This window comes from Micropterus dolomieu, linkage group LG02, assembly GCF_021292245.1.
Source record: "Micropterus dolomieu isolate WLL.071019.BEF.003 ecotype Adirondacks linkage group LG02, ASM2129224v1, whole genome shotgun sequence".
NCBI lineage: Eukaryota > Metazoa > Chordata > Actinopteri > Centrarchiformes > Centrarchidae > Micropterus > Micropterus dolomieu.
The window spans coordinates 15,688,869-15,712,265 of record NC_060151.1 but is presented as its reverse complement, the minus strand read 5'-3'; the positions used below and the strand labels follow the sequence as shown (position 1 = coordinate 15,712,265).

Here is a 23,397-nt window from a genome sequence, read left to right as displayed (position 1 = left end):
CAATCTTCTGGCACTGTGTACTGAGTGCGCACCAAACGAGACTTGGTATGCAGTGCTGGCTGGGACATCCTGGGTCTGTGCGCCTTTTATGTGTTTTTCTACCCGTGCTGCCGACTAGAGCCTGTCCCAGGATGCTCTCGGTGAAAAGGGGAACAGAAAATTTCACATAAGATACAAACCCTAATTAGAAGTTCATTTGCATTTATTTTCATATTAAACAGTGTAATTATAAACATTTCATTCAATTACACTAAGCATGATAAATATGAAGTAAAAATATTTTTTAAAATCTACAAGTTTAAAGGACAGAATGAATTCACATCTGCTTTTGTGTCTTAATTTAACTGCTTTTAGCTGACGACTGTGATATGTTCCTCTGATCAACTCAACTTTTAAGTTACAAAATGAAACCTCATACCTATCAACTCAGTTGAATCAATTCCCATTTACAGACGGAAAAAAAAATTAACATTTACATACATCAGGTACAGTTCAACATTAAGTTACATTTCTCAAATGTGCAAGATTAAGCAATGTATACTGTAGTCAAATAAAACAAGATTTCCTTAAATAAATGTTCAAGTTTAACTGAAGCACGGGCTGCTGGTTTTAACAGAGGTTAACATTGTCTAAGATACTGTACAGTGCTTTCTGTATGGGGCGAGATGGACATTATCTACTACAGGTGAAGTACAGGTGTTCATCAGGTCATCTGTGATAAAGGTGTTTGACTCATTAAAAGGAAAGAACCATACAGTAACTGTTTAACCTACAGTTTCAAAGAACAGTGTTTTTATAGCTGTACATGAAAAACGTTTGCATTATGCTTCAATACATAAACCGTTCACATCCCCACCCAACCCTGTACAGCCACAGAGACGATGTGTGGCCTGCAAATGATCAAACACACTAATGAAATGCTCAAAATTGCAACTGGAGGGGTTCTTATTGAGGAACATACCATCTGAACAGGTTAATTCAGTTTGACACAAAGTAAAAAGAAAAAAAGGCCGACAACTCTGTTCATGACACTGAAGTTGATAAAAGCAGCAGTGTTTTTTTTTGTTCTAGTAGTGAGTTTCTGTGAAGTTTAAAGTCCCTGCACATTACCACCTTCCTATGAGCCCATACTCAAATTTCAACCAATTCATGAAAGTCATTGCACATTTGTTTACAAACAGCTCAAAACATCTTCGTCATTCTGACATTAAAAAATAAAATTTTTCAAAATCCAACTTCTTTTACAGTTGAAACTTTGTATTTATAGCAAATGGAGGACTGCAGCTGTTTTTCTTTTTTTTTACAGCATCACAGGCACTGTGAAAGAAACCCAGTGGCAAGTAATTGGGACAAAACCATCTGAGCAACTTTCTGCATAAAATGAAACATTACAAAATTAATAAATTGGATCAATCCGTAAGGATTAATGCAACAATCCTCGACACCACCCACCATTCTTACTGAGATGTCTCAAAAATATGAAACGACTTTACTGTAAATGTTCCTTTCAAAACACAAAAGGAAAATACAGTGCATCACCTCTGTAAATGAGGGGTTTTTAGCTAACATAGTTATCCAATCATCCTAAGCATGGATGGCGCTTTCGCTTTCTAAAGTTCAACCCTTCCTATATTCAAATGCTGCTAGAGAAAAATAGCACACACAGTTTCTCTCCAACACCAACAAGAGGTTACGAAAAAAAACAATCACTCTTCAAAAAAATAAAATAAAAAGGCAACCACTGAAATAATCGCACAACATGAAGGAAAGAAAATTAACAATATTACAAGAAAATAAACTTGGATCTTCAGTTTTAGGTCGGCTGAAATCAAAGAGCTTATTCCTATTTGGCTATAGTGGTACGTTTGTCAGACTAGTGTGTTGAATTTAGAACATAAAATGCCAAGTCTTTTCTTCTTCTTTTTTTTGGCGATGGAAAAGTCCTGGAAAACGAGTGCACTTCGACACACAACAAAAACACCTGGAATGCGCTTGATGAGTCTTTAAAGCAAACATTTAGAAACTTTGTTTTTTTCTTCCACCAAGGGGAATTGCACTGAACTGAAAACACACACTGATGTAGCTGGAGAGGAGATGTCGCGCAGACTCGGCCTCGTCCGTCTTATTTGCTGAAAGTCAGTTTACAGCCATTGTTCTCATGGCCTTCTCCGTGTACGTAAAGAACAGTTCTGCCTGAGAGAAGCATCCACGGTTTGCACCACAAACCGCGTCATCTGTCCTTATTCAGCCATTCCTCCATTCTCAAAAAGTGCGAGTATAGGTTTATTGTTTTTTTTTTTAAAGTATGATGATAAATGGTCCCTGCATTTATCACGTTAGTCCTTTTCTCCATCTTCACTGCTTCCTGAGGTGAACAAAAGAGGATAAAGAGAGTTTAAACATGTTCAACTGACTGATGAATATTACTCAAACATGACTAATTTATATTATTATTAGGGTGACCGAGCATGGAATGAAGACTGCAATAAAAACTAACCTTATTCAAAGGAATGGTTTGACATTTTGGGAATAAGGGTATTTTTGCAGAGAGAAGATATCAATGCCTCTCTTGTGCGTATGGTAAATATGAAGCTACAGCCAGTAGCCAGTAAGCTTAGCTAAGCATAAAGAGTGGAAAAGGCTTTTCTGGCACTGTCCAAAGGTAAAATCAATCCACCACCTGCTCCTCTAAAGCTTGTGAATGAACACTTTTTAATCACATTTGTTAGATCTGTGAAAAAAATGGAGTGTAAAAACATATTGCAGTTTTACAGATGGTTATGTGCTCGACTATTTGTTGGCCAGGTGTAGTAACGTCCTGGAGTTTTGTTGTTACCATCAGGTTCCTTCTCATCTAACTAAGTAAGCTAATAAGCGCAATTCCCAAAATGTCAAACTACTCCTTTAAGCCCGTGTCAAAACCCATGCAGGTTTGGTGCGACTGCATGCTCAACTTACCTCCTTGTTCTATGTCAGAGTCAGTGAGATGTGTAAGGGAGAAGCTGGCGATGCTGGCTGGTGAGATGGAGAAACGGGAGTAGTTTGAGGAGCTGGTCCAGCTGGGCTCCAGCACGCGCCCTACTGCCGGCGGCGGAGAGGAAAAACGCGACGCTGCAGATGAGGACATAACATTTGATACGGGGTCTTTATCCTTCTTGGGCAGGAAGGCAGGTGCGGGGGACGAGAAGTCATCATCCCACTCAAAACCACCACCTGTAGGGATTTAATGTATGAGTTAGGCAAGTGGCAAAGGCTATTTTCAGCAGCTGCATATATTTAGTGGGTATTGGCATTACCCTCTTCATCAGTGGAGCTTTCAGAGTTGGTAAACCGGTTCAGGTAGCTGGCAGTGGGCACTGGGCTGCTGAACTCTGGTGCCTGACTGTTTGAGCCGGAGGAGTGGTCACCCAGTTCCTTGGTGGGGGTCTCCTAAATCAGATTATGTTGGATTTTAATTAGAATGGCCCAACAAACAACGGTTACACCGAAATTAATTGGCCGAAAATAGAAAAATAGAAGCATTTTCGGTGTTTGGCCTAAAATAAATTTTACCGAACAATTACGTTGACATGTCGGCAGTGTGGAAGCATTTTTAAGTGTCCTAGAAAGACGCAAAAATCGCCGTTTGCAGACACTGTTCTGCTGAATTGTCTCCTAGCACATCCACTCCATCTATGGCTGACTGCTTAGAAAAGGCAACAAACGGTCTGGACCGCTTTGAATGTTTCTGTCACTCGTTTCTGAGAAGGCGATTAAGCTAGCCGCACCTAAATTTGGAGTGCACACGTATTCAAGCCTTTATGGTAAATCCACCGAAACAGACCAGTGCGAGCTGACAGGCAGGTTAGCGACTTTATCCTGACAGTTTGTCTCTTTACAAAGACAAGTGTTGCAGTATGAGAGTTCTACCTGAAGAGAGGCTGTGAAGTCTTCATGTTACGCAATACAAGAACCACATACAACATTATTTATCATATTGAGTCAGACTTGATAAATTTAGCGCAAGGATACAAATATGACAACATCCAATTTTCAAAGTAAGTGTCTATACAGGATGGAAATAAGATTAATTGGATTATATTCACAGAAAGTATAAAACATATTACATAAAAAGTAAATGGACACATGTAATTTATGGTGGGACCATAGTCTCTCCAAATCCTGTGGGAAACATTGAGTAAAAAGCACATTTTGACTATTTAATTTATGCAATGGTAAAAAAAAAAAAAAAAATGGAAAAAATTTTTTTAAAACCTTGTTCGGTATTCGGGAAAGTTTTTCATTATATTCAGTTTCGGATTTAGCCAAGAATTTTCATTTCGGTGCATCCCTACAACAAACGTGTCTTACCCGCTACACTTACTCGCTACAATAACTTTGACAAACCTCCCCACCCCCAACAAAATAGACAATACTTTACCTGGTCAAACAGGTAGACAGTGACATCGTCAAAGAAAGACACTGCTCTTCTGGAGTTATCTGCGCTGCACCTCGCAGGAAATGGGGAAGCCGGTGCCTCGATGTTCAGCGTGGTGGGTTTCAACAAGCTCTTCAGGTTCTTTGCTCTACTGTCATCTGAGATAATAAGTGGAACTGTATGCACGGCATCGTCCTCGCTCTCTGAGCTGGAGCTGTGTAGCTGGTATCCACGGGTGTCGTCATCGGAGTCGTCGCTGTTCTCGTCCTCCTCGTCCGCATCTACGCCATCCTCCTGTCCGTGTAAACCCGAGCCATCTCGCCTGCCAAGGTAACGCCCCTCCATGTCCGGCTCTTTTATTTTGTGACCGTCACTTGCGTAGGTCCTGGTTAGTTTAGCATGACCTGTGTTCTCTGGCGACAGCTTTGATTGCATATCAGAAAGAAGCAGAATTGAGGTTTCTAGATCTTCTGATGGGACTGGTTGATCAGGAGATGTGACATCCTTGAACACCTTTAGTTGATTTCCATGTTCAATATGATTGTTGGTAGACTCTGTTGCCTCTGTCTCACATTTCTCCGTGATATCCGAATCTGCCTCTAGTAATATACCCCCAACATGAGGATTCGGTGTTTCGCTTGCGGCCTGTGCCTCAGCAGCTACAGGGGATTCTCGCTGAGAAAACAAAGAATCTACAGCTCTCTTCACGTTAACCGCCAGTACTGCTCCTCCGGCAGCCCCGCTGGCCGCGTCCATCGAGTTCCTAAGCCATGTGACTTCACCAGAACCTCCCGCTATCGTTTCTTCAGACTTCTTCTCAGGTTCTGATTCATTATCTGAGAAGTAGGCAGAGTCTCTGTAATTACTGCCCATGACTGGCTCCTCAGCAGGAGTTTCGCGATCTGGCTGCTGGCCCTCACTGGGATCCTCATTGTGAGCATCCAGCACACCTTCTACTTCAGAGATGATGATTTCCGGTGGAACCAGATTTGTCGGTGCCGCGTGCTCTTCTGTCTCCTCCTCTTCTCTGGCAACACTCGAGCCATTTTTTACAGGGGAGTGCTCTTTGACGGTGGGCTGAGAGTTCCACTCAGGAGACTCCAGGTTCTCCGTCTCATACCCACTGTCTGAAATTTTGTATGGAGGCTGGAGTTTGTGTCGGGCTATTTGAGCACTTAGCTCGTCTCCTTGTTCACCTAGCCTGTGGATGTCGAGAGAGTCTAAAGAGTCTGGTGTCTCGGCTGAATTATCCACAGTTGGTAGAGTGGTGGACATACTGTCTTCCAGTAAACTGTCCTGGCTGATCTGGTCCAAAGATGGCCCAGAGACCAACAGAGAAGATCGGACGAGAGGATGACCATTATTATCCATAAAGGATTCTTCATGGTCGGACAGAGTGGCTTCCAGTTCTATATCTGCATCCCCAATGAGTTCACTCAACAGATCGTTACTTGTTAGGTCTTCATTGTGTCCGGTGTCTGAGGACAATGCTTCGACTTGCATGTTTTCAGACAATTTACCTTCAATAGGCTGAACATTGTCCTTTGAGGTTCCATGGTCGTCTTCAAGGCTGGGAATTTTGGCATCTGTGCACAATGAGTCTGTAGTGGCACTTTCAGATAATGCAGGTGTGTGGCCATCAGTTTCACTAATGATAATCTCAAACCTCTCTGAGGTAGAATCGAACCCAGAGTCTACACCTCTGTCTGAGGATTGCAGCAGACTAAGGTCTTCAGTGGAAGAACTATTTCTAACTGGCAGCTGGCTGCTTGTGTTATCTTCTGTGACCACTGTAATGAAAGGCACCAGTGTTTCATTTTCTACCAAAGACTGACAGAAGTCTCCCAAGCTGCCACTTGGAGAGTCTAAAAGATCCTGTCTTGAGGATGTGCTACTTGCTGCAGGTTTTAAATAAGTGTCTGCTATGGTTAAGCTGCCTAAAGTCTCAAGGTTGTCCCAAGAACTCATTTTGAATGTTGCTTCTGGTTCGTGGGCTATGCCAGGTGAAAGAAAATTCTCCTGTGGACTGGAGAAACTACATCTGTCTTTCATCAGCCTGTGGTCTTTGAGAAACATGAAGTTCTCAGCTAGTTTTCCAGTGTTCAGAAGCCTGTTCACATCTGTGTTCTCCTGCTCCACCTCCACTTCAGTCAGGTGAGGGGCTTCTGAACAATCCCCTAAAAAAGAGTCCCCATAGCTTTTATCTGTATCCACCTCCTGGACTACAAAAGGTGCACCTTGATGGAAAGGGTTCCCATTGCGCTCTGGAAGCTCCATAAAACTCTGTCTCCAGGATGGGGAATCCTCATGCTTGGACCCCCCTTCGGTGAAAATGTTGGTGTGGTATGGACTGTCATTTTCAAGGGATGACCAGATGTGGCTGTCTGGTAAATATGAATCCTTGGAGTCAATACTTTGGTGGAAAAAATCTGCATCGGTACTAGACTCATCCAGACGAACATCTTGGAGAACAACAAAGTCTTGCCGGCCTGAACTAAAGTCCACATCTTGCCCTCTGTCCCCAATGGAGTTCTCCCCTTGTTCTTCTAGTTGTATGTAATATTCATTTCCATTAGATGGCTTTTGTGCATCAAACACTGGTACAATGCCAGGGATTCCTGAAGGAGTGTTGCCACTTTCCGTGTCCGATGCTCTGGCTACAGGATCAGGGAAATGGGCCTGGATGTCTTCACTGGAAACAGGAAAGAACATGCTGTGATAATTCAATGTTGTGTCCATGCCTGAACGTCCAAGGTTGCCATCGTAGTGGTCGTGCTTGGCTGCCTCCCAAACATACTCAAAGCTGAGACCTTTGCTTGTTTCAGTAACAGTGAGAACTTCATCGATTTCTTGTCGCAGGGCATCATCGGCAAACTGTTCTAAGATTGGGAAAGAGGAGTGGCTAACAGTGGTTTGCCGTGTGGAAGGGTTAGGCTTGAGAACATCCCAGCGTTGCTCGAAATCTTCTTCTATGTCCTTCTGGCCTTGCATGCGCAGGTAAATGAGCAAACGGTGCACTTCCTCTGCCGTGGCCCGCTTGTCTGGAGACAGCCAGCAGAACTGAAGGATCTCGTACCTGCAGTTACAGAGAAAACGTTTTAATTTTCAGACAAGATAAATTTTAAATTGCCAAATAACTTCAATTACTTAAAAACTTTGTCTTCTAATAGACATATTCCAAAGACTCACCATCTGTCAGAATAAGGAAGCTCCAACTGTGGCTTAAAGAGTTTGACTTGCTGATCCTTGATCACATGATTAAGAACCTCCCGATCAGACAGATGTGGGTACGGCTGAGCAGCGTTCTCAAAGAGCTCCCACAATGTGACCCCCAATGCCCTACAAACAATTGAGGATAAAAAAAATAGCTATTGGAATTTACTGCAGGACATGATTTATCTTGCGCACTCCCCATTCAGCATATGACCTTAACCCTTTTGACCCAAAATCTGGCAGTTGTAACTACAACGACCGAAAGGAATTTGGGCAATGACTTGTGGAGGACTAGTTTGCATCCCTAATTTGGTTTAACGTTACCAACCTCAGCTCCTCCGTGGTCAACACTGTCCTTTATTTTTATTTAACTATCAAGATGTAAAGTAGAGGCAGAGCTGTAACCTGACAACTTAATGCTGATCTTATCCTCCGCTAACTTTCACCGTCATTTTCTGCCGCTCTCTCCCCCACATTCGCTCGTCCTTTGAAGAATGAGGAGCAGGAGACAGCCATGCGTTGCGTGTGTGAAACTTTAGTAGCAGCGCTCATTCATTAAGCAGCAACAGTAGGTTTCAAATACGTTGCAAGCACCTGGTTTTAACCAAGCCCTGAATTATGTTTCTTTTAGGCAAGAGTCGCAAAGGTTGCACTTTCGCACAGTTGAAGAATAAATCCGTTTTATATCTGTGGTACAATCCGAAAGAGACTCGCGGCAATAACACGACAGCTGCTTGTTGGTCTTTGTAGTTGTATTACAGCGAATTGTATTTGGACTAGTGAAAGAAAAAACTACAACACCAAAGAAGGAAAAAAAACATTCTAAAGCCTGCAGGAGCATTCAATGAGCACTAGAGGTAGTGTTAACATGGACATTTGAAAATGAAGACCTGTTTAAAATTATTTCAGATGTACAACACAAACTTCAGTGAATTTAAGACTTCTTAAGGCCTTAAATTTTGATTTGGAAATTTAAAGAGGTGGTATTATGCTCATTTTCAGGTTCAAAATCTTATTTAGGGGTTGTACCAGAACAGATTTACATGGTTTAATTTTCAAAAAACACCATATTTTTCTCATACTGCACATTGCTGCAGCTCCTCTTTTCACTCTATGTGTTGTACGCTCCACTCTTGAGCTACAGAGTGATGCATCTTGCTTGTACAAAATCTTTGTTGGGAGTTGCACATGCGCAGTTCCCAGGTAAGGACTGCTAGCCAATCAGAAGCAGAGAAGGGCGGGTCGTAAGAAACAAGGTAGTGTGATCCAAACCAAATAATGTAAACATTTTCTCAGTAGCTTTCACATCATGTGTAACATTAGCATTATAGTTATAACTTTAGCTGTGTTAGCCAATGTTTACAACAACTCCACACTTGAACAGTCTGAAGTTACATTGCCGTGTTTATTTTAAATATAATTCACAACTAATAAAGCATACTTACAGGTTGTGATTGTGAATTTCCAGGCCCAAACAGAGTCGCATCGTCTTTAAGGACTAATCGTTGAACTGTTGCCGGTGTTCTGACGATCTATGCTGCCTTGCCGAAAAATGCTACCACATAGCGCAAAACGATTTCCATTGCAGATAGTACCCAGAGATAGTATGTAACTTTTCGTCATAGCGACGCCACACACAACTACCACAACGTAATGTTCAATGTGACACACACACCAGCGATCCACACAGCTTTCTCTTTTTTAAGTTAAATCGTTTCAACATTACTCAGAATGTAAAGACAGATAAGCGGTATGAAAACCTTCCAGCTGTGTTTTCCTCTGCCGTTGTTGCTGCAGCGGTCTGTGTGACGGCGGGAGCAGAGGGCTCTGTGTGCGGGCGGCTGGCCGGCCTCACACGCTCCTCCCGAGAGATGGCACAGGCTCCGTCTGGCGCACGCAATGATGATGCAGTGAACAGTGAATATTCTCTCTGACCAATCAGCAGTCTGTTGTGTTTTCACATTACATTTTAGTATCCCTCAGCTCGCTTGGAACCTCGACGGAGGTGAAGTGATACGAAAAAAAGTACCTGGAAGCAGGTACAACATTTCTACAATGGAAACCCAAACAAAGGCGAGTCGAGCCAAAGGGCCTCCGCTCAGACTAGCTTGGTTGGAGGGCGTGCCTGACCCCGCTAGCCGCTTGGCAAGCTTTATGACGCGTTTTCATTGTGACGTCACAAGTAAAGGAAGTGAAGGGCTGGACTACAAATGAGCTGTTTTCAAGCGGTTCAGAGCAGAGCTTTCTGTGTGAGATGGGAACTCCTGGTGATTTGGGCTTTACTCAAACCTGTTATATGCACAAAAAAGATATAACTCAATAAAAGGAGAGGGAAGAAGCCAAAAAGCATAATACCACCTCTTCAAGACTTAAGATCCTGCGGACACCCTGCTTTTTAGAAACAATCCAGATTGTTCAGGATTTACAAGCTCTAGAATTAGCAGAAAGGGCTTGTTTGTACTGCAGAGCAATTTACAGTCCTACTTTATTTATCTCATTCTAAATATATTTCACGTGTATATTTTGATCACAGGACCTGACTCTAGCTCTCTCTCTCTGGAGTGTCATTTTAAAATATTTTTGGATTAGATTCAGGTTCTCTCAAAGTAATTATGAGTTATGGGTTTTGGATCCTCTACTCTCAGTGAAGAGGTGCAATCTGGTACCTACCACACATTGCTAGGCTTGGTCTGCTCCATAGTAATCACACCCCCATGGCGCTCGCCCACCAGCTCAGGAGCCAACCAGCGAAGGGGTGCAAACACATCATCCTCTGTGATGATGTAATCCTCCTATAGTAACGTTAAAAAAAAAATGTCACTCATGCAAAGTATTTGCTATTTGTACAAGTCGTAGATTTCTAGGAAACACTGCAAATTGCTGTGCAAACACCGGCTCATAAATAACCCTCTACAACAGGAGAAAATGTGTTGTTTATTAGCCCTCATTGAGGCAGCGCAGTCACTTTGTCTCTGCCTTTCTTACAGAAATAGATTCAGTGGGTGACCTTGTGTTATGAGTTTTAAATTCAGACAGCCAAACTGACTGATCAGCAGTATTTAAGGAATGCAGCAGACAGAAGTGCCTTCAGACATAAGCAGTGTGTCAAGTTACAAGAGAAGACGATGTTAAGTCTTCAGTGAAATATGTAGGCAAAGCAAGGCACAGCCTACGATGAAAAACTTTGTTTTCCAACAGGTCATCTGGAGCCGGCTGCACTAAGACAGACTTTGTGACTTAATAAATAGCCAGACTTATACTTAGAGAGTAGGCGTTAACCATCTTAAGAAGGAATAGTTTGTTGAATTTGGTAAATTAAGGCTCTTTTCAAACTAAAAAAAAAAAAAAAAAAAAAAACCATTGCCAACCTGCTTCAAACTACTAAACTCTAATTCACATGGGCCCTGCTGAGTTTGACAACAGCCGAAAAGGTATATTACACAAGGTGTTATTGTGATCTGTAAAAAAAAATTCCCCTTTTAATTGTTTGATTCTTTTCTTTGACCCATGTTTTCCTCATCTCTTTCCGTTTCCTCATCCATTTTTGGCTAATAGGTCTCACTATTACAACAGTGCCTTATTCCAAGACAGTCTAGAGTGGGTTGGCTACCGTTTTTAAGCCTATAATTCACCCAAGACTAGTGATGCACAAATTAATTATGCTCCTCTGTGTATTGGACAATATTTATTATAAATGCATTGATCAGTGGTTTACCATTACACCCACTGTTGCGTAGTGAAGGTTTGTTTCTAGCTCCACAAAGACTCTAGATGGCGTTGGTAACCTCATTGGGCCACTTTAGCTGCATATCATTGGGCTGCTAGTGCACTGTTAACACGCCCATTCCAGTGTCTTTGTGTAATCAGCCCCTGGTGTTGACAAGAATATGCAGTTCCACTCAACAACAATGAAATAAAAGAACTGGAAATATCTGAAATTGAGGTGTTCCTGCTTACTTTGTATCTGTAGGGTCCAATTCCATAGTCTCCCACTTTGACTGTAAGATCTGCAGTCAGGTAGCAGTTCCTCAGAGCCAAATCACTATGAGAGCATAGAGAAAAACATCAGCGCATCACATACGGTTGCATTACATACAAATTCCCAATTCCCAAATCATTCACTGATAATGAAGCTCGCAAGCAACTTTTTGATCATCCCTGGAATGAAAATAATCAGCTGATAATTGTTCTTGCCAGTTAGTCATTTTTTGTGTCTATAAAAGCAAGGTTGAAACTAATCTTATACAGATGATACAAGGAATCCACCATCTGCACTTAACCTTAAAGGCTAAGATTACCTCGCACAAATCAAGGGCAAGGGAGTCTGGCAAAAATCACAAATGACCTTGGCAACTATAGGAAATTCTTCCTCTGTCATTTGCCTCTGGTCTTCACCTTGCAACAAGACTCATACAGGGCCTATTCCTGACTCGTGCATAAAGTGTCAGGATATAGTTTCTAGAGGCTGACACCAGTGTTCTTGTGTGTACATGGCCCAGCTACTGTCAGAGCCACTGACTGAAGATAAATGGAGAGTTATTTTAAACCCTCCTGTCCCTTGTTGTTGGCTGTGGGCCCCAACATACATTAACACGGCAGTATAGACATGGGTCCAAAATCTTAAACCTACCAGAGTAATACGTGGCGTGGAAATGATTGCTCCTATACCCACAGACACCAGCAGTCATTTTCACAAGCGGTTTCTTAATTTGATCTTTAATCAAGAGAAAAAGCACATAGCTCCTCACTGAAAAGAAACGTCCACTACTAAGAAATGTCGATAATCATATTTTCACTAAGCCCCCAAATATAGTGATCAGATTTAGTATTTGAGCAAATATTTCCTAGTGGCAAATGGATATAATTAATAGGAATATGATTCCATTGCAGATAATTTATCTTTAAATTATAGAGGAGAAAAAAGTAATCATTTTCTTTGTATTTCACCTTTAGGACCACGTCTTATCCTCTCAGCATTAAGATGCTTTGTTAATGCAGACAAAGTAGAAATTGGTTTACAACTAGGACACATATTTGAGGAGAATAAGAAGCTAATGCAACATTGACTAAAACTGTCTGTCAAACACAGTGATGGAAATAGTAGTGAGTGGGGTGTTGGTTGTTGGAGACCTGCACAGGATCTGAATGAGTGCTAGAATAATGTGGACTTTTTTTGGACATTTCTGCTGTAAAGTTGAGCAATTTAACATGGGGGTCTAAGAGGTTTTGGAACCAGCCTTCAATCCGCATTAAACAGTTTTCCAGTCATACCCAATTTATGCAATTGCAATCCCAATACTGTTTAGGAATTCCAGTATACAGAAATATTCAAATAAACCACATTTTTAAAATTGGCAAAAATAACATTTATACTGCATGCAAAAACGGCATGGTTTTTACCTCGAGTTACATGGGCTTAACATAAAGAAGGCATGTCTGTAAAGGGGAAACTCGTAGGTACCCATAGAACCCATTTTCTTTCAGATATCTCCGAGGCGAGAGGGGAAGCGGCCCCTTTGAAAATGGCCGTGTCAGTTTTTCCCTCACCAAAATTTGGCCTAAATGTAGAGCATTAAAATTAACAGTAATGACAGTATTGTCAATTGTGGACCTAGGGGTCAAACTGGAGTTTAAGAGGTTAAAAGACACTTCCTTCCACAGTTTCTGAAAGAGAATATATTGATGTAAACACAGTGCAGTATGTGTTTTTAGCAGCACCATTCTCACCCTTGCATTGCAGTGCTGAGGTTTCAGCTTTGGATATCAGCCCACACAGCACTTGCCCTGGGGGTTTTGTGTCTGTGGCGCTGCACTATCAGGCACCTCTCATTCAATTTTTGAGGCCTTTGAACGAAAGCTCCACAGAAATATTTTAACAATTGTAAATGAAGTTAGTCCACATGGAGGGAAGCATTGAGTTGTAACAAGGATTAAGACAACGCTCAATATGAGGCTATCCTTTTACATGCAAAGAGCAGAATCATCATATCCTTCTGGCAACAGACAGCTGACGCTGTGGCAATGCATGGGAGCTGTGTAATTGGAACCCTCTGAGCTTATTCTGAGCATGCAAAATAGAGCTGATGAGCTGCGCATCGTATGTTACCCCCAAGCCACATGTTCCCAACATCCCCAGTAGCTTCCTGGCTGCTAGCAGCCAGACATCCAGTACTCGCAGGGGTGAAAATGAAAATGAAATGCAGCCTCTCTGCTGGACACACCTTTTTTGGAGAACACTGGTGCTTGGGAGAGTGGTTGAACAGTAAGCACTAAAGTAAAACCAACAGTTGACCTAAATCTTTGCAATCACATTTTAAAACGTTGTGTTTACCAAGAGACATTACACACCCAGTAAAATTACTATGTAATAATCATATCCAATGAAAACTGTATTAGTATGCCTTGATCCAAACATTTAGGAAAAGATTTATGTCTATGCGTTAACAAGATGCAATATGGACATGTGTTTATTATTAATATTTGAAATTTCAGTCGAATCATTGCGCAAATTCAAATTTAACACCAAATTTACATAATAAAAACTACTACTTATTTAAGTAACTTATTTAAGTAACACCTAACAAGACCAAGCTCCTTTCTGAATGAATGGGGAGAGAGCCAGAACTGCACTTTCACTGGTCACCGGGACATAAAAACTACATGAATAGAATCAGCAGTATAATCTAATAAAAACTGCTGAAAAAGACGACTTTGCCCCAAATAAGGTTTAAAAAGCATTATTCCCGACCGATTATACTTCTACTGCACACGCATCTCTACTACCACACGCAGTCGCAGTAAAACAGACCCTTACGTCAGTGGAACCAGACGATTGGCTGAAATATGTTTCCCGCTTTTCCTGTTACAAGCAGACGATTGGCTTTCTAGCGGGAGGAGCGGGATAACTGCCATCTTGGCCGTTACAGGCTTTCTCCATAGAGTTGTATAGACGATGTGATTGAGTGGCGTCTCTCCTCTCATGCATTACCCTAAAACAGGAGCTGCTTAGCTTAGTGGGTCTAAAACCTACGAGTTTGCTTAAGTGTTTCAATTCTGAAGTGCTACCTGTGCAGAAAGTTGTGTTTGTGAAGGTGAGTGACACCGGCAGCGATTTCACAGGCCATCCTCTGCAGCTGCAGCAACTCAGCATTTCTGAACATCCAATCCTGCTGAGACAGATAGCCCCGCAAATCCCCCTGCAAACACACACACACAGAGAAACAGCTGTTTTAATGCACAAATATCAAACACAAACATTCAATAAATCTGGAAGAATCTTATTTGTATTATAGCAACAGGATGAGTTTAACCAGTGGTACTAGTTAGATGCATTGTGCAGAGACCACCACACAGGGGCAGTAGACTCTCCTTACTGTCTCTTCAGCACTTCTCACTGCTGATGTGTGACAGGACCAAATAAGGGTAACACTGTTTATTGGGCCACTATGCCGTGTCACAGAGATTTATAAATAAAAGCTCCAGCTCAGGTCACTGAAATGAACTGTGTCCGGTTGCGTTTCACAGCTCATGAGTGGAGGGGAGAAAAGATCAAGCTGTCCCATAAGGGAAGCAAGACAACGAAATTTTGATTTAATGAATTACACCTCAGCATAATAAGCATACACACGGTTAGAGAGTGATATTAAGTCTTGTGTTTCCAGTGTGACTGATCACAGCACTGTGAGAAGTCAAGATAAGGAAGCTAATCTAGAACACGGTGTTCAGATCACAGACCCACAGGGCTCTTTGTGGTTGTCCCGAGGGACTCTAAATATGAATTACAACAAGGGTCTCAGCTGTGTGGTTCACACCCCAGGGCTGGTAGGGAATTTCAATGGACACCTGTAGTTATCATTAAGAAACTGTCATTATAATATTGTATATGTTGGGCCTTTCTGATATTCCACTACAATGTGTGCAAACTAAGTCAGGGCACTCTGAACACACTTTGCTACAACTTGGGATAGTGGACAATTTAGTGAACTTCCTCATCGTGAACGCAAAGGGCTAGTGTGCGTTTAAGATTATGTTCATTACAGAGTCCGAGCAAGGGAGATTCCCTATTAGCCAGCAGAACTGAGTTGCTCTGAGGAATGAGCTAAGAACATACTGTACACGCAACAGAGTCACATAAAATATGAGTTTTTTTTCAAAATGTCAAGTCACATGCAGTTACTGAGAATGCAAGTTTGTGTTTGTGTGTTTACCTTTCCCTGAGCTATATCACCATAATCAGCTTAGGTCTGCTGTTGTATGTAAGAACATGGGTTGCTTCAACCACATTTACTCTGCATGTGCACACGCACACACACACACACACACACACACACACACACAAAAGACGTAAACACGTGCAGCTCTGAGAAGCAGTCTTCACAGAAGAGCTATATTCAATGTATGGTAAGTGATACCCTCTGCCTGTCTTTATTGGTGAAGGCTCCGCAGCAGGTGATCTGGCCTGGGTTTCAAGGGGAGGATCCAGTGCTGCTAATGAAACAACATTAACTGTGAAAGGCCAAAACAATAAAGCCTTGTGTCTGACCCTTGAATAAACAAGAATGTGGCAGGTTCCCAGTGCACAGATTCATGTCTGCCTCAGCCACCACTCATCGTGAGTTATATAAAAAAAATGATTAAGCTATTTTAAGTGCTAGTTACAGTTAGCTCATTTACTTGTAAATAGGGGTGTGATGAGGCACTTAACCCACGAGATAAGACAAGAGATTGAGACGAGATTTTAACACTATTTTTAAGAAATCATTTATGCTAAATTATATGAAAATTTTGAGTATTAAACACTTTATTTCCTATTAACGGTGAATTTTTCTGCACCAGTTTATGGTGATTTTTTATGTAAAGAGAAACAAAATTCAGGTGGCAGGTGACAATTCAAACTGTAACTGAATATAATGCAGAGTAGCTCTCAGGCATTCTGTGCTGCTCTCAGATCGGTTTCTCCTGTAGCTCGTGTTTCAGCAGCTTTTCTGCTCATGTTCAAAACTTTCTGCACATTCAGAATCTCTCCCACAAATCTGTGTTCTCTGACATGTCCAGAAAAGTCACAATTTAATGAGAATGTCATCATTTGATGAGAAGTCTACCTCCCCTTCTCTCGGTTATACATTTGTATTTCACTGCGTGATGAAATTAATGTGGCTTAACATCATGTGAAAAATGTCAATTGCGTGAGTCTCGCGAGACAGCTTTTTACCTGACGAGATATCGTGGCACGAGATTTCGTCCCACCCCTATTTGTAAGTAAAAGTAAGTAATGTTAAATCCAGGATAAAGAACTCAACAAGTTTATTTCATGGCCACTAAGGCACCAACAGTCTTTGCAAAATAAACTCTAATTTAAAAAAATTAGGTCCACCAATAGAGCCAATTAGCCTACAGAAGTCAAAAAGGACACCACCACCACATAGAGAACTTTATTCATGAGGCGATTATAACGCTCACTATGCCTATGGGCAGAGCATGGTCAGTAGTGTATAACTCAATTAATGGCATGACAGTAACATAAAGAACACTTCCATAGCAATGCATTGAGGATTGTTGCTTTAACGGCCGTAATAAGTGAAGGAGATCAACAACTTTCGAAAGCCAAAAGTCAGCTGGGTGATGTCTGAGACCCTGAACCAGAGAAGTCCTGGTTAAGCACCAGGCAGTAGCTCCATGCATAAGAAGCTGTCACTCACACTATGGTATGTCGCATTCTGCGCCCCTGTACCAGTTGCTTGATGTATTTTGATGTCTAAAATGCTTTGAGTCAGGGTTACCCTGCACTGGTGATATGGGACGGAAAAATCACCATCAATCACCAGGCTGTCAGAGGGAACGTCACAGTATATTGGCTTTTTGGGATGCGTCTCGTCCACTGCGCAGCTGTAGTGTCACATTTCATGTTTCGGCATCTAGGGGATGATTGACATGACCTCAAGTAGTGGGAAGCCACACACAAGTCATTTTTTCTACATGAAGCAAGTGGGATTTTTAAGTTTCATGTGCAAGTAGTGCAAATGGAAGTTATACACACACACACACACACACACATATATCTAATATCTCTATTGAGAGAGAGGGTGTTATTTACTTTTACTAATTTTTTTTTGTTTGTTTGTTTTTTTTTTTTTTTAAAACAGACACACACAGTTTTATTTATTTATTTTAATTTAATAAAATATTTTCATTTTCTAACATACTAACACATACACGCTTATTGTTTTACTTATTTTCATTTTTTTAATATTTATTCTTACGGAATTTTTATATTTTATATATTATTATTATTATTTTATTAACACACACACAAACAACTTTTGCTGTTTTATTTCCTTATCTAATGAAATTAATTGTCCGTATGTCCTTTATATATAGCTTTTGGCAATATTGTTGCTATACGTTTTTGCCAATAAAGCTAATTTGAATTTGAGGGGGGGTGGGGGGCAGGAAATGCGTATTGTGTAAGACAAGATCCTACTTGGCTCAAGTCCTCAAAACTCTTTATCGGGCAAGGGATAACGAGCATAGACATCACTCAGTTGTGCTGCCCTCACACATTATCGCCTTCAACAAACAGGACTTCATCATCACACTATCTTCCCTAATGACTCACATACATTTGTAGTACGTAATTCACCGTGAGTCATCTTCATCTCCTGTCAGAGACAGGAGCGGGCTGGCTGAGAAAGACCACAATGCCAGGACACCGGCCAGGCCCGGGCAGCTGACAATACCCCGGCACAACAAGGTTATGCAATGTCTGGCAAGATGAGCCCAACTGGACCGCACTTGCCACATGGTCACGGTCAGACAAATGGGAAGGCAAAGATGGGGTTGGAGTGACTCAAACCGTTTTGTCAAGCAAATAAAATGTGGCTTAATATCCAAGGAGACGTTATTAAAATGTTCTGCCACGCTGCAGTCTGCACATTTGCACACAAGCAACTAATACATTACATAAAATGCAGATTTAAATCCAACAGATAAGTGTGATTTTCCCCCTTAAAAAAACCTCTAAAGTCGATTTAGCCAGCTTATTCATGGTGGTTACCACAAAAAATGCATCCTGTATCAAGCAGTAAGTGCTGACACACCTGGGTGTGATGTGCACAGACACACACCCAAACACAAGATAATTTATGTCTGTCTGAGTAGGACATGGGTGATGAGTGTTTTAATCCACCTCTTTGGTTATTTTTGAGGCTGCAGTTGCATTGAGTCCGGCTGTGTGGCGTTATGGTTGCGCCACGTTTCTGTTCTGTCCTCTGCCGGGCGTCAATGTCCACTGTAAGTGTCTCAGCAGAGTGTTAGGCCTGCCCCACGTTATTGACTTGTTGTTAATTTTGTTTTTGTGCTTCTACTACACAGCCGTAACGCGGCTGAGGCGGACTCAGTGGACTTTGAGGGTGAGCCCAGTGTTACAACCCCTCCCTTTCTGCCTGCTGTAGCTTCACTGGCTGCTTCCAGCAGGAGCTGGCTGTTTGGGAGGGCTCGTTAAGTAATGGGCCGACACCTGTGTAGGCCTTAGCCTAGGCTCCATATATCACTCTGTCTTTTAGCCTGTCTCTCTCTCCTAGGCTCCACATCTCCTGGCTTGGGTTTGTTTGCTGTCCTGAGTTGCCGTCGACGTTCATTCATACATTTCTCATCATCACTCATCCAGTATCCACTCTCTTTAAGCTCTGTTTTCAGTCTTCAGCTGCTCACTAAAAAACGCTAGAGCAGTGAGAATGAACCAAAACACAAAAGTTACCCAAGACAGCTAAAGAAAATAGCTGAAACTCGCTATAAATCTCTGAAAAGCCCAGCGAAGGTTGAATCAGCTCTGTGAGTCAGTGTTAGTATTTATTACATTACTTCTTGGTTACTCAATATAACAATTAAAGCCCATGGTACAAAAAGCTACTGCACTTCTTATCGTAAACATTTGCCCTATTAAGATAAACTAAACACACAGCAAGGTGGTGTTTATTTTTAGGTAACAATTTTGTCACTTCTTGCATTCGTAGCTGGCCAACCCATAGGTTCCTTTAACTTAGCTTACTCTAGACTGAACTTAACAGTCTCCAATATACACAAGGTGCCACCCATAAAAAAAAGCACAAACAGCAACTGGTGGAGCTGACACCAAGGAGCGCGTAAATGGAGCCTGCTACTTTACTGGGTGAGGTGGGAATGTGAGAAGTCCCTGACTAAGACTAGCTATGCGATCGGCAGGACTAGGGGAGGGGAGGTGGAGGGAGCTCCCAGCAGTCAGGGCCCGGCCCACTCAGAATACATAAAGAGAAACAGTGAATAAATCAGCTGACATGATGCAGTCTGAGTCACTTCAATATGCTAATTAACAAAAGGGCTAATTTGAGATTGACCCAGTAGGCTTTCAGTCCAGGTGGTCAACGGAGCGGGTCAGCTATGTATGCTTGCTGGACAGTATTTAAATCGGTCTTGCCCTATGAATTTGGAAGCTTAACAGACTGACAAAAGCTATTTCTCAGATTTCTCAATTAATGAAGCCTTTGAAGAGTAGAAGTGCTGAAACAGAAAGTAGTAAATAAACCATCTCTCAATTCCTCGACACTAGTATACAAAGACTGCATGCTGCATGGAAGAAAGCCTTCACAATGCTGCAAAATAAGATTACACATGATTTATAGCAGATCAATTCCACACCAACAAACGTAATATTATTAATTTTGGCTATAATTCAAGTTTCATATACAACCAGCTACTTTCTGTACATTAAAAGGGGGTTGGTGGTGTATTTTGAGCTCATAAATACTACAATATATAATTTTCACTCACCATTTTGCAGTACTCAAAGACAAGCAAGAAAGGGATGGCCTCAACACATTGTCCCAGGCATTGGAGGATGTTTGGGTGCTGCAGCACTCTGTACAGACAAAACAACATGAAGCCAAGTGATAACGCCGTTAATCGGGACTTTCAAATAATACCTTAAAATACTATCTTTAAGATTTGAGAGGAGATTAAGTGTGACGCACTGTGTAAGAGGAAAGGTAGAGGGTGCTGCTAACATTACAGTGATGTCATACAGCTATTTTTTTCCACATGTGATGTATGGTTGTCCTTCCACACATTTAAAAGCATTTTATTGAAATAAATATAAAATAGTATCATTAATCAATCAAATATTTGAATTGGGGTCCACCTTTAATTAAAAGTGTCTGAAAAGTAACAGTCTTAATTAAAGGGTGTTGGGTGGGGGTGTTTACCTGTATGGATCGCCCTGCTGCAGGAAATCATTCTGCTCCTTAGCACTTGCATTAGCTTTTAACTCCTTTACCACTACTCTGGCTCCACCTGGATCTGTGTAGATTTCACTCAGAAGGACCTGTTAATACATGATGACATTTTCATTAAACATTATACAGAGGGGACAACAGGCCATATAGCATTTCTGCTTAAACATGCAACATGTTAAATGGAGGGCAAGAGGTGCCAACAACTTCAGAGAAAAGTGTTAAAAACAAATGAGGGAAGGGTGATCCACTGGACAGGTTGGTTGAGGATTATTTTGACAACATGTATATTTACTTATCCACCTTAAGATGAGTCGCATAATAAGCAGTAAAAACAGGGGAAGAGAATATATGTATAAAACTTATAACAGATCAGAGCATAAATCCAGCCTGTGGTACAGATTATGTAGCTCTCTAGTTAAAGGCAGCATAGAATAAACTTATTCTACCAAACATTACCTTTATTTAACATTTTCTGTTTTTATTTTTTGGGACAATGCAAAACTGGCACATTTAAGACAACCAATCTTACCTGGCCAAACCAGCCATTGCCAATTTCTTGGATGTAACTCAGACTGTGACGTGCTACCTGGAAGCCTGCGGATCCCTCTGTGAAACCAACCACAAAGCAATGTTAATTAAGACTGTATTAATTAACAAGTTTCACATGGAGAGTTTGTTGTTCATAACTGTGGGGGGGGGTTAAAAAAAAAGAAGAAAAAAGTCCATCCAAACCTCTGATTTATTCAAATCACCGAACTGAAACTACAGCGCAATTGTGCTGAAAATGTGTTTTACAGGAGATTTGACCAAACTGACTTAGGTAACATCAGGTAGTGCAAGTTTGTCAAGATCCCAATCAGGTCAATCATGTTGTCCTTGTTAAATGATGATGTCCCAAATTGCAGCATGAACTATAAAAAGCACATTTAGGATTAAAAAAGACCTGTATATTTAGATTATAGGATTCTAAAAAATAAATAAAAAAAATAAAGACACTAAAAGACAGAAGGAAATACAGCCATTCTAAAACTTTACCAATGTATCATTTGTATGTGTTTGATGTATCAAACCAAATATGCATTTGTAAATATTCAAATGTATGTCCAATTATTTATGGGGACATTTCACAATGAATGCATTGTTACAATACATGTACTGTGAATTGTCCCCTATTAAATAAGTTATTACCATAGTTGACTACTGATAATTTCTTCCTACGGATCTTCTGCAGAAAAGCCTCCATGTGTTGCAGAATACACTGTATTGTGTGTGTGTGTGTGTGTGTGTGTGTGTGTGTGTGTGTGTGTGTGTTAGTGTGTGTGTGTGTGTAGGCACTGAGCCCCGCCCTCAGTGCAATATAAATCGCAAATAATTAGAAATGCTATATAAGTGAGTGTGCATCTGTCTGACCCGCGACGCGGGCAGGAGGTTGGAGGTGTGGGGGTCCAGGCAGGGCCACAGGGGACACAGCGAGGGTGTACACCTCGGCTGGGGACTGCATGGAAGGCGTGTCCTCTGCCGGTGGAGTGAAGTCAATCTCATCGTCAAAGTGGTCCTCAAACTCCTACATTGAGTGGATGGAAAAACAGGCTTACCATGATAATGCAACACGATGCAACAGTGTGAATTTAGGCTCTGTTTTGAAATATAAGCAGACGCCGTCCATTTCAACCCATGCCCACTCTGTATTTGTTAGGTGTGGCCCTCATGGGAGCATGTGGCGCTGTTTCTGTCTGGCTACCTGCCCGCCAGGACTCTCACCTTGAAGTTGATCTCCCTTTCCTTGCAGCAGGTCACGCAGTTCACTAGCAATACCACCAAGGACACAAGCGCCGTCAGTGACACCAAAAGGGACAGGTAGAGAGGCACGGACGTGTCCCCTGTGCTTCCTCCTGAAATGAGAGAAACAGATAGAAACTATGCTGATTCATTCATTATAAGCTGCGCTTCAAAATTTATTCAGAAGAGAATTAAAGAAGGCACCCAACAGCCTTCTTACAGGCATGACATAAGTGTGTTTGACAGCAACACAGCACACACTGTACTGGCTCTTCTTTTAAATCCACCCACAAAGGTACATTTAAGCAGGACAACAAAAATAAACTGCACCGTGCTCTTACAATGCAACTTCTTGAAGTTACTGTTCTCTTTACCACTGCAGTGGGAAGAAATGCCATGCTGTTTCACTGGGAAAGACACACAATCATTTTGATCGTATTATTTAAGCATTACCATTCCTGTAAACGTAACATGACAATAACTGTGACTCTTCAGACCCAACCACCCATCCTCTATCCCTCATCAGCCATTCAGAGAGACAGTGGTGGGGGTTTCCCCTGGCTGATAAGCAGCTGATGATGTAGCATTAGTGACAGCAGGTGTGAAGTCCATGTCGGTGAGGATGCTGCTGGCCCAGCAGTTTGAGTGTCAGGGCTGACAGCAGCCCTGCAACCCACCCACTGTGCTGCTCCATTTTAGTGCAACCAACATCTATGTTCCGGA

The 23,397-nt window shown here is 41.6% G+C and overlaps 1 protein-coding gene across 1 annotated transcript in view; it reads right to left on the bottom strand.

Moving 5' to 3' along the window:
* Window positions 1-184: 184 nt before the first annotated feature.
* lmtk2 (lemur tyrosine kinase 2) overlaps window positions 185-23,397 on the bottom strand; it is a 25,134-nt gene continuing 1,921 nt past the window's right edge. The window contains exons 2-14 of the mRNA XM_046032823.1: window positions 22,657-22,787; window positions 22,306-22,459; window positions 21,425-21,501; window positions 20,866-20,984; window positions 20,435-20,522; window positions 14,696-14,826; window positions 11,588-11,672; window positions 10,301-10,422; window positions 7,607-7,756; window positions 4,421-7,493; window positions 3,297-3,429; window positions 2,959-3,213; window positions 185-2,365 (exon numbers count right to left, since the gene is read on the bottom strand). Of these exons, the coding sequence (XP_045888779.1) occupies window positions 2,337-2,365; window positions 2,959-3,213; window positions 3,297-3,429; window positions 4,421-7,493; window positions 7,607-7,756; window positions 10,301-10,422; window positions 11,588-11,672; window positions 14,696-14,826; window positions 20,435-20,522; window positions 20,866-20,984; window positions 21,425-21,501; window positions 22,306-22,459; window positions 22,657-22,787 (4,547 nt within the window). The 3' untranslated portion in view covers window positions 185-2,336. The remainder of the gene's footprint in view (window positions 2,366-2,958; window positions 3,214-3,296; window positions 3,430-4,420; window positions 7,494-7,606; window positions 7,757-10,300; window positions 10,423-11,587; window positions 11,673-14,695; window positions 14,827-20,434; window positions 20,523-20,865; window positions 20,985-21,424; window positions 21,502-22,305; window positions 22,460-22,656; window positions 22,788-23,397) is intronic.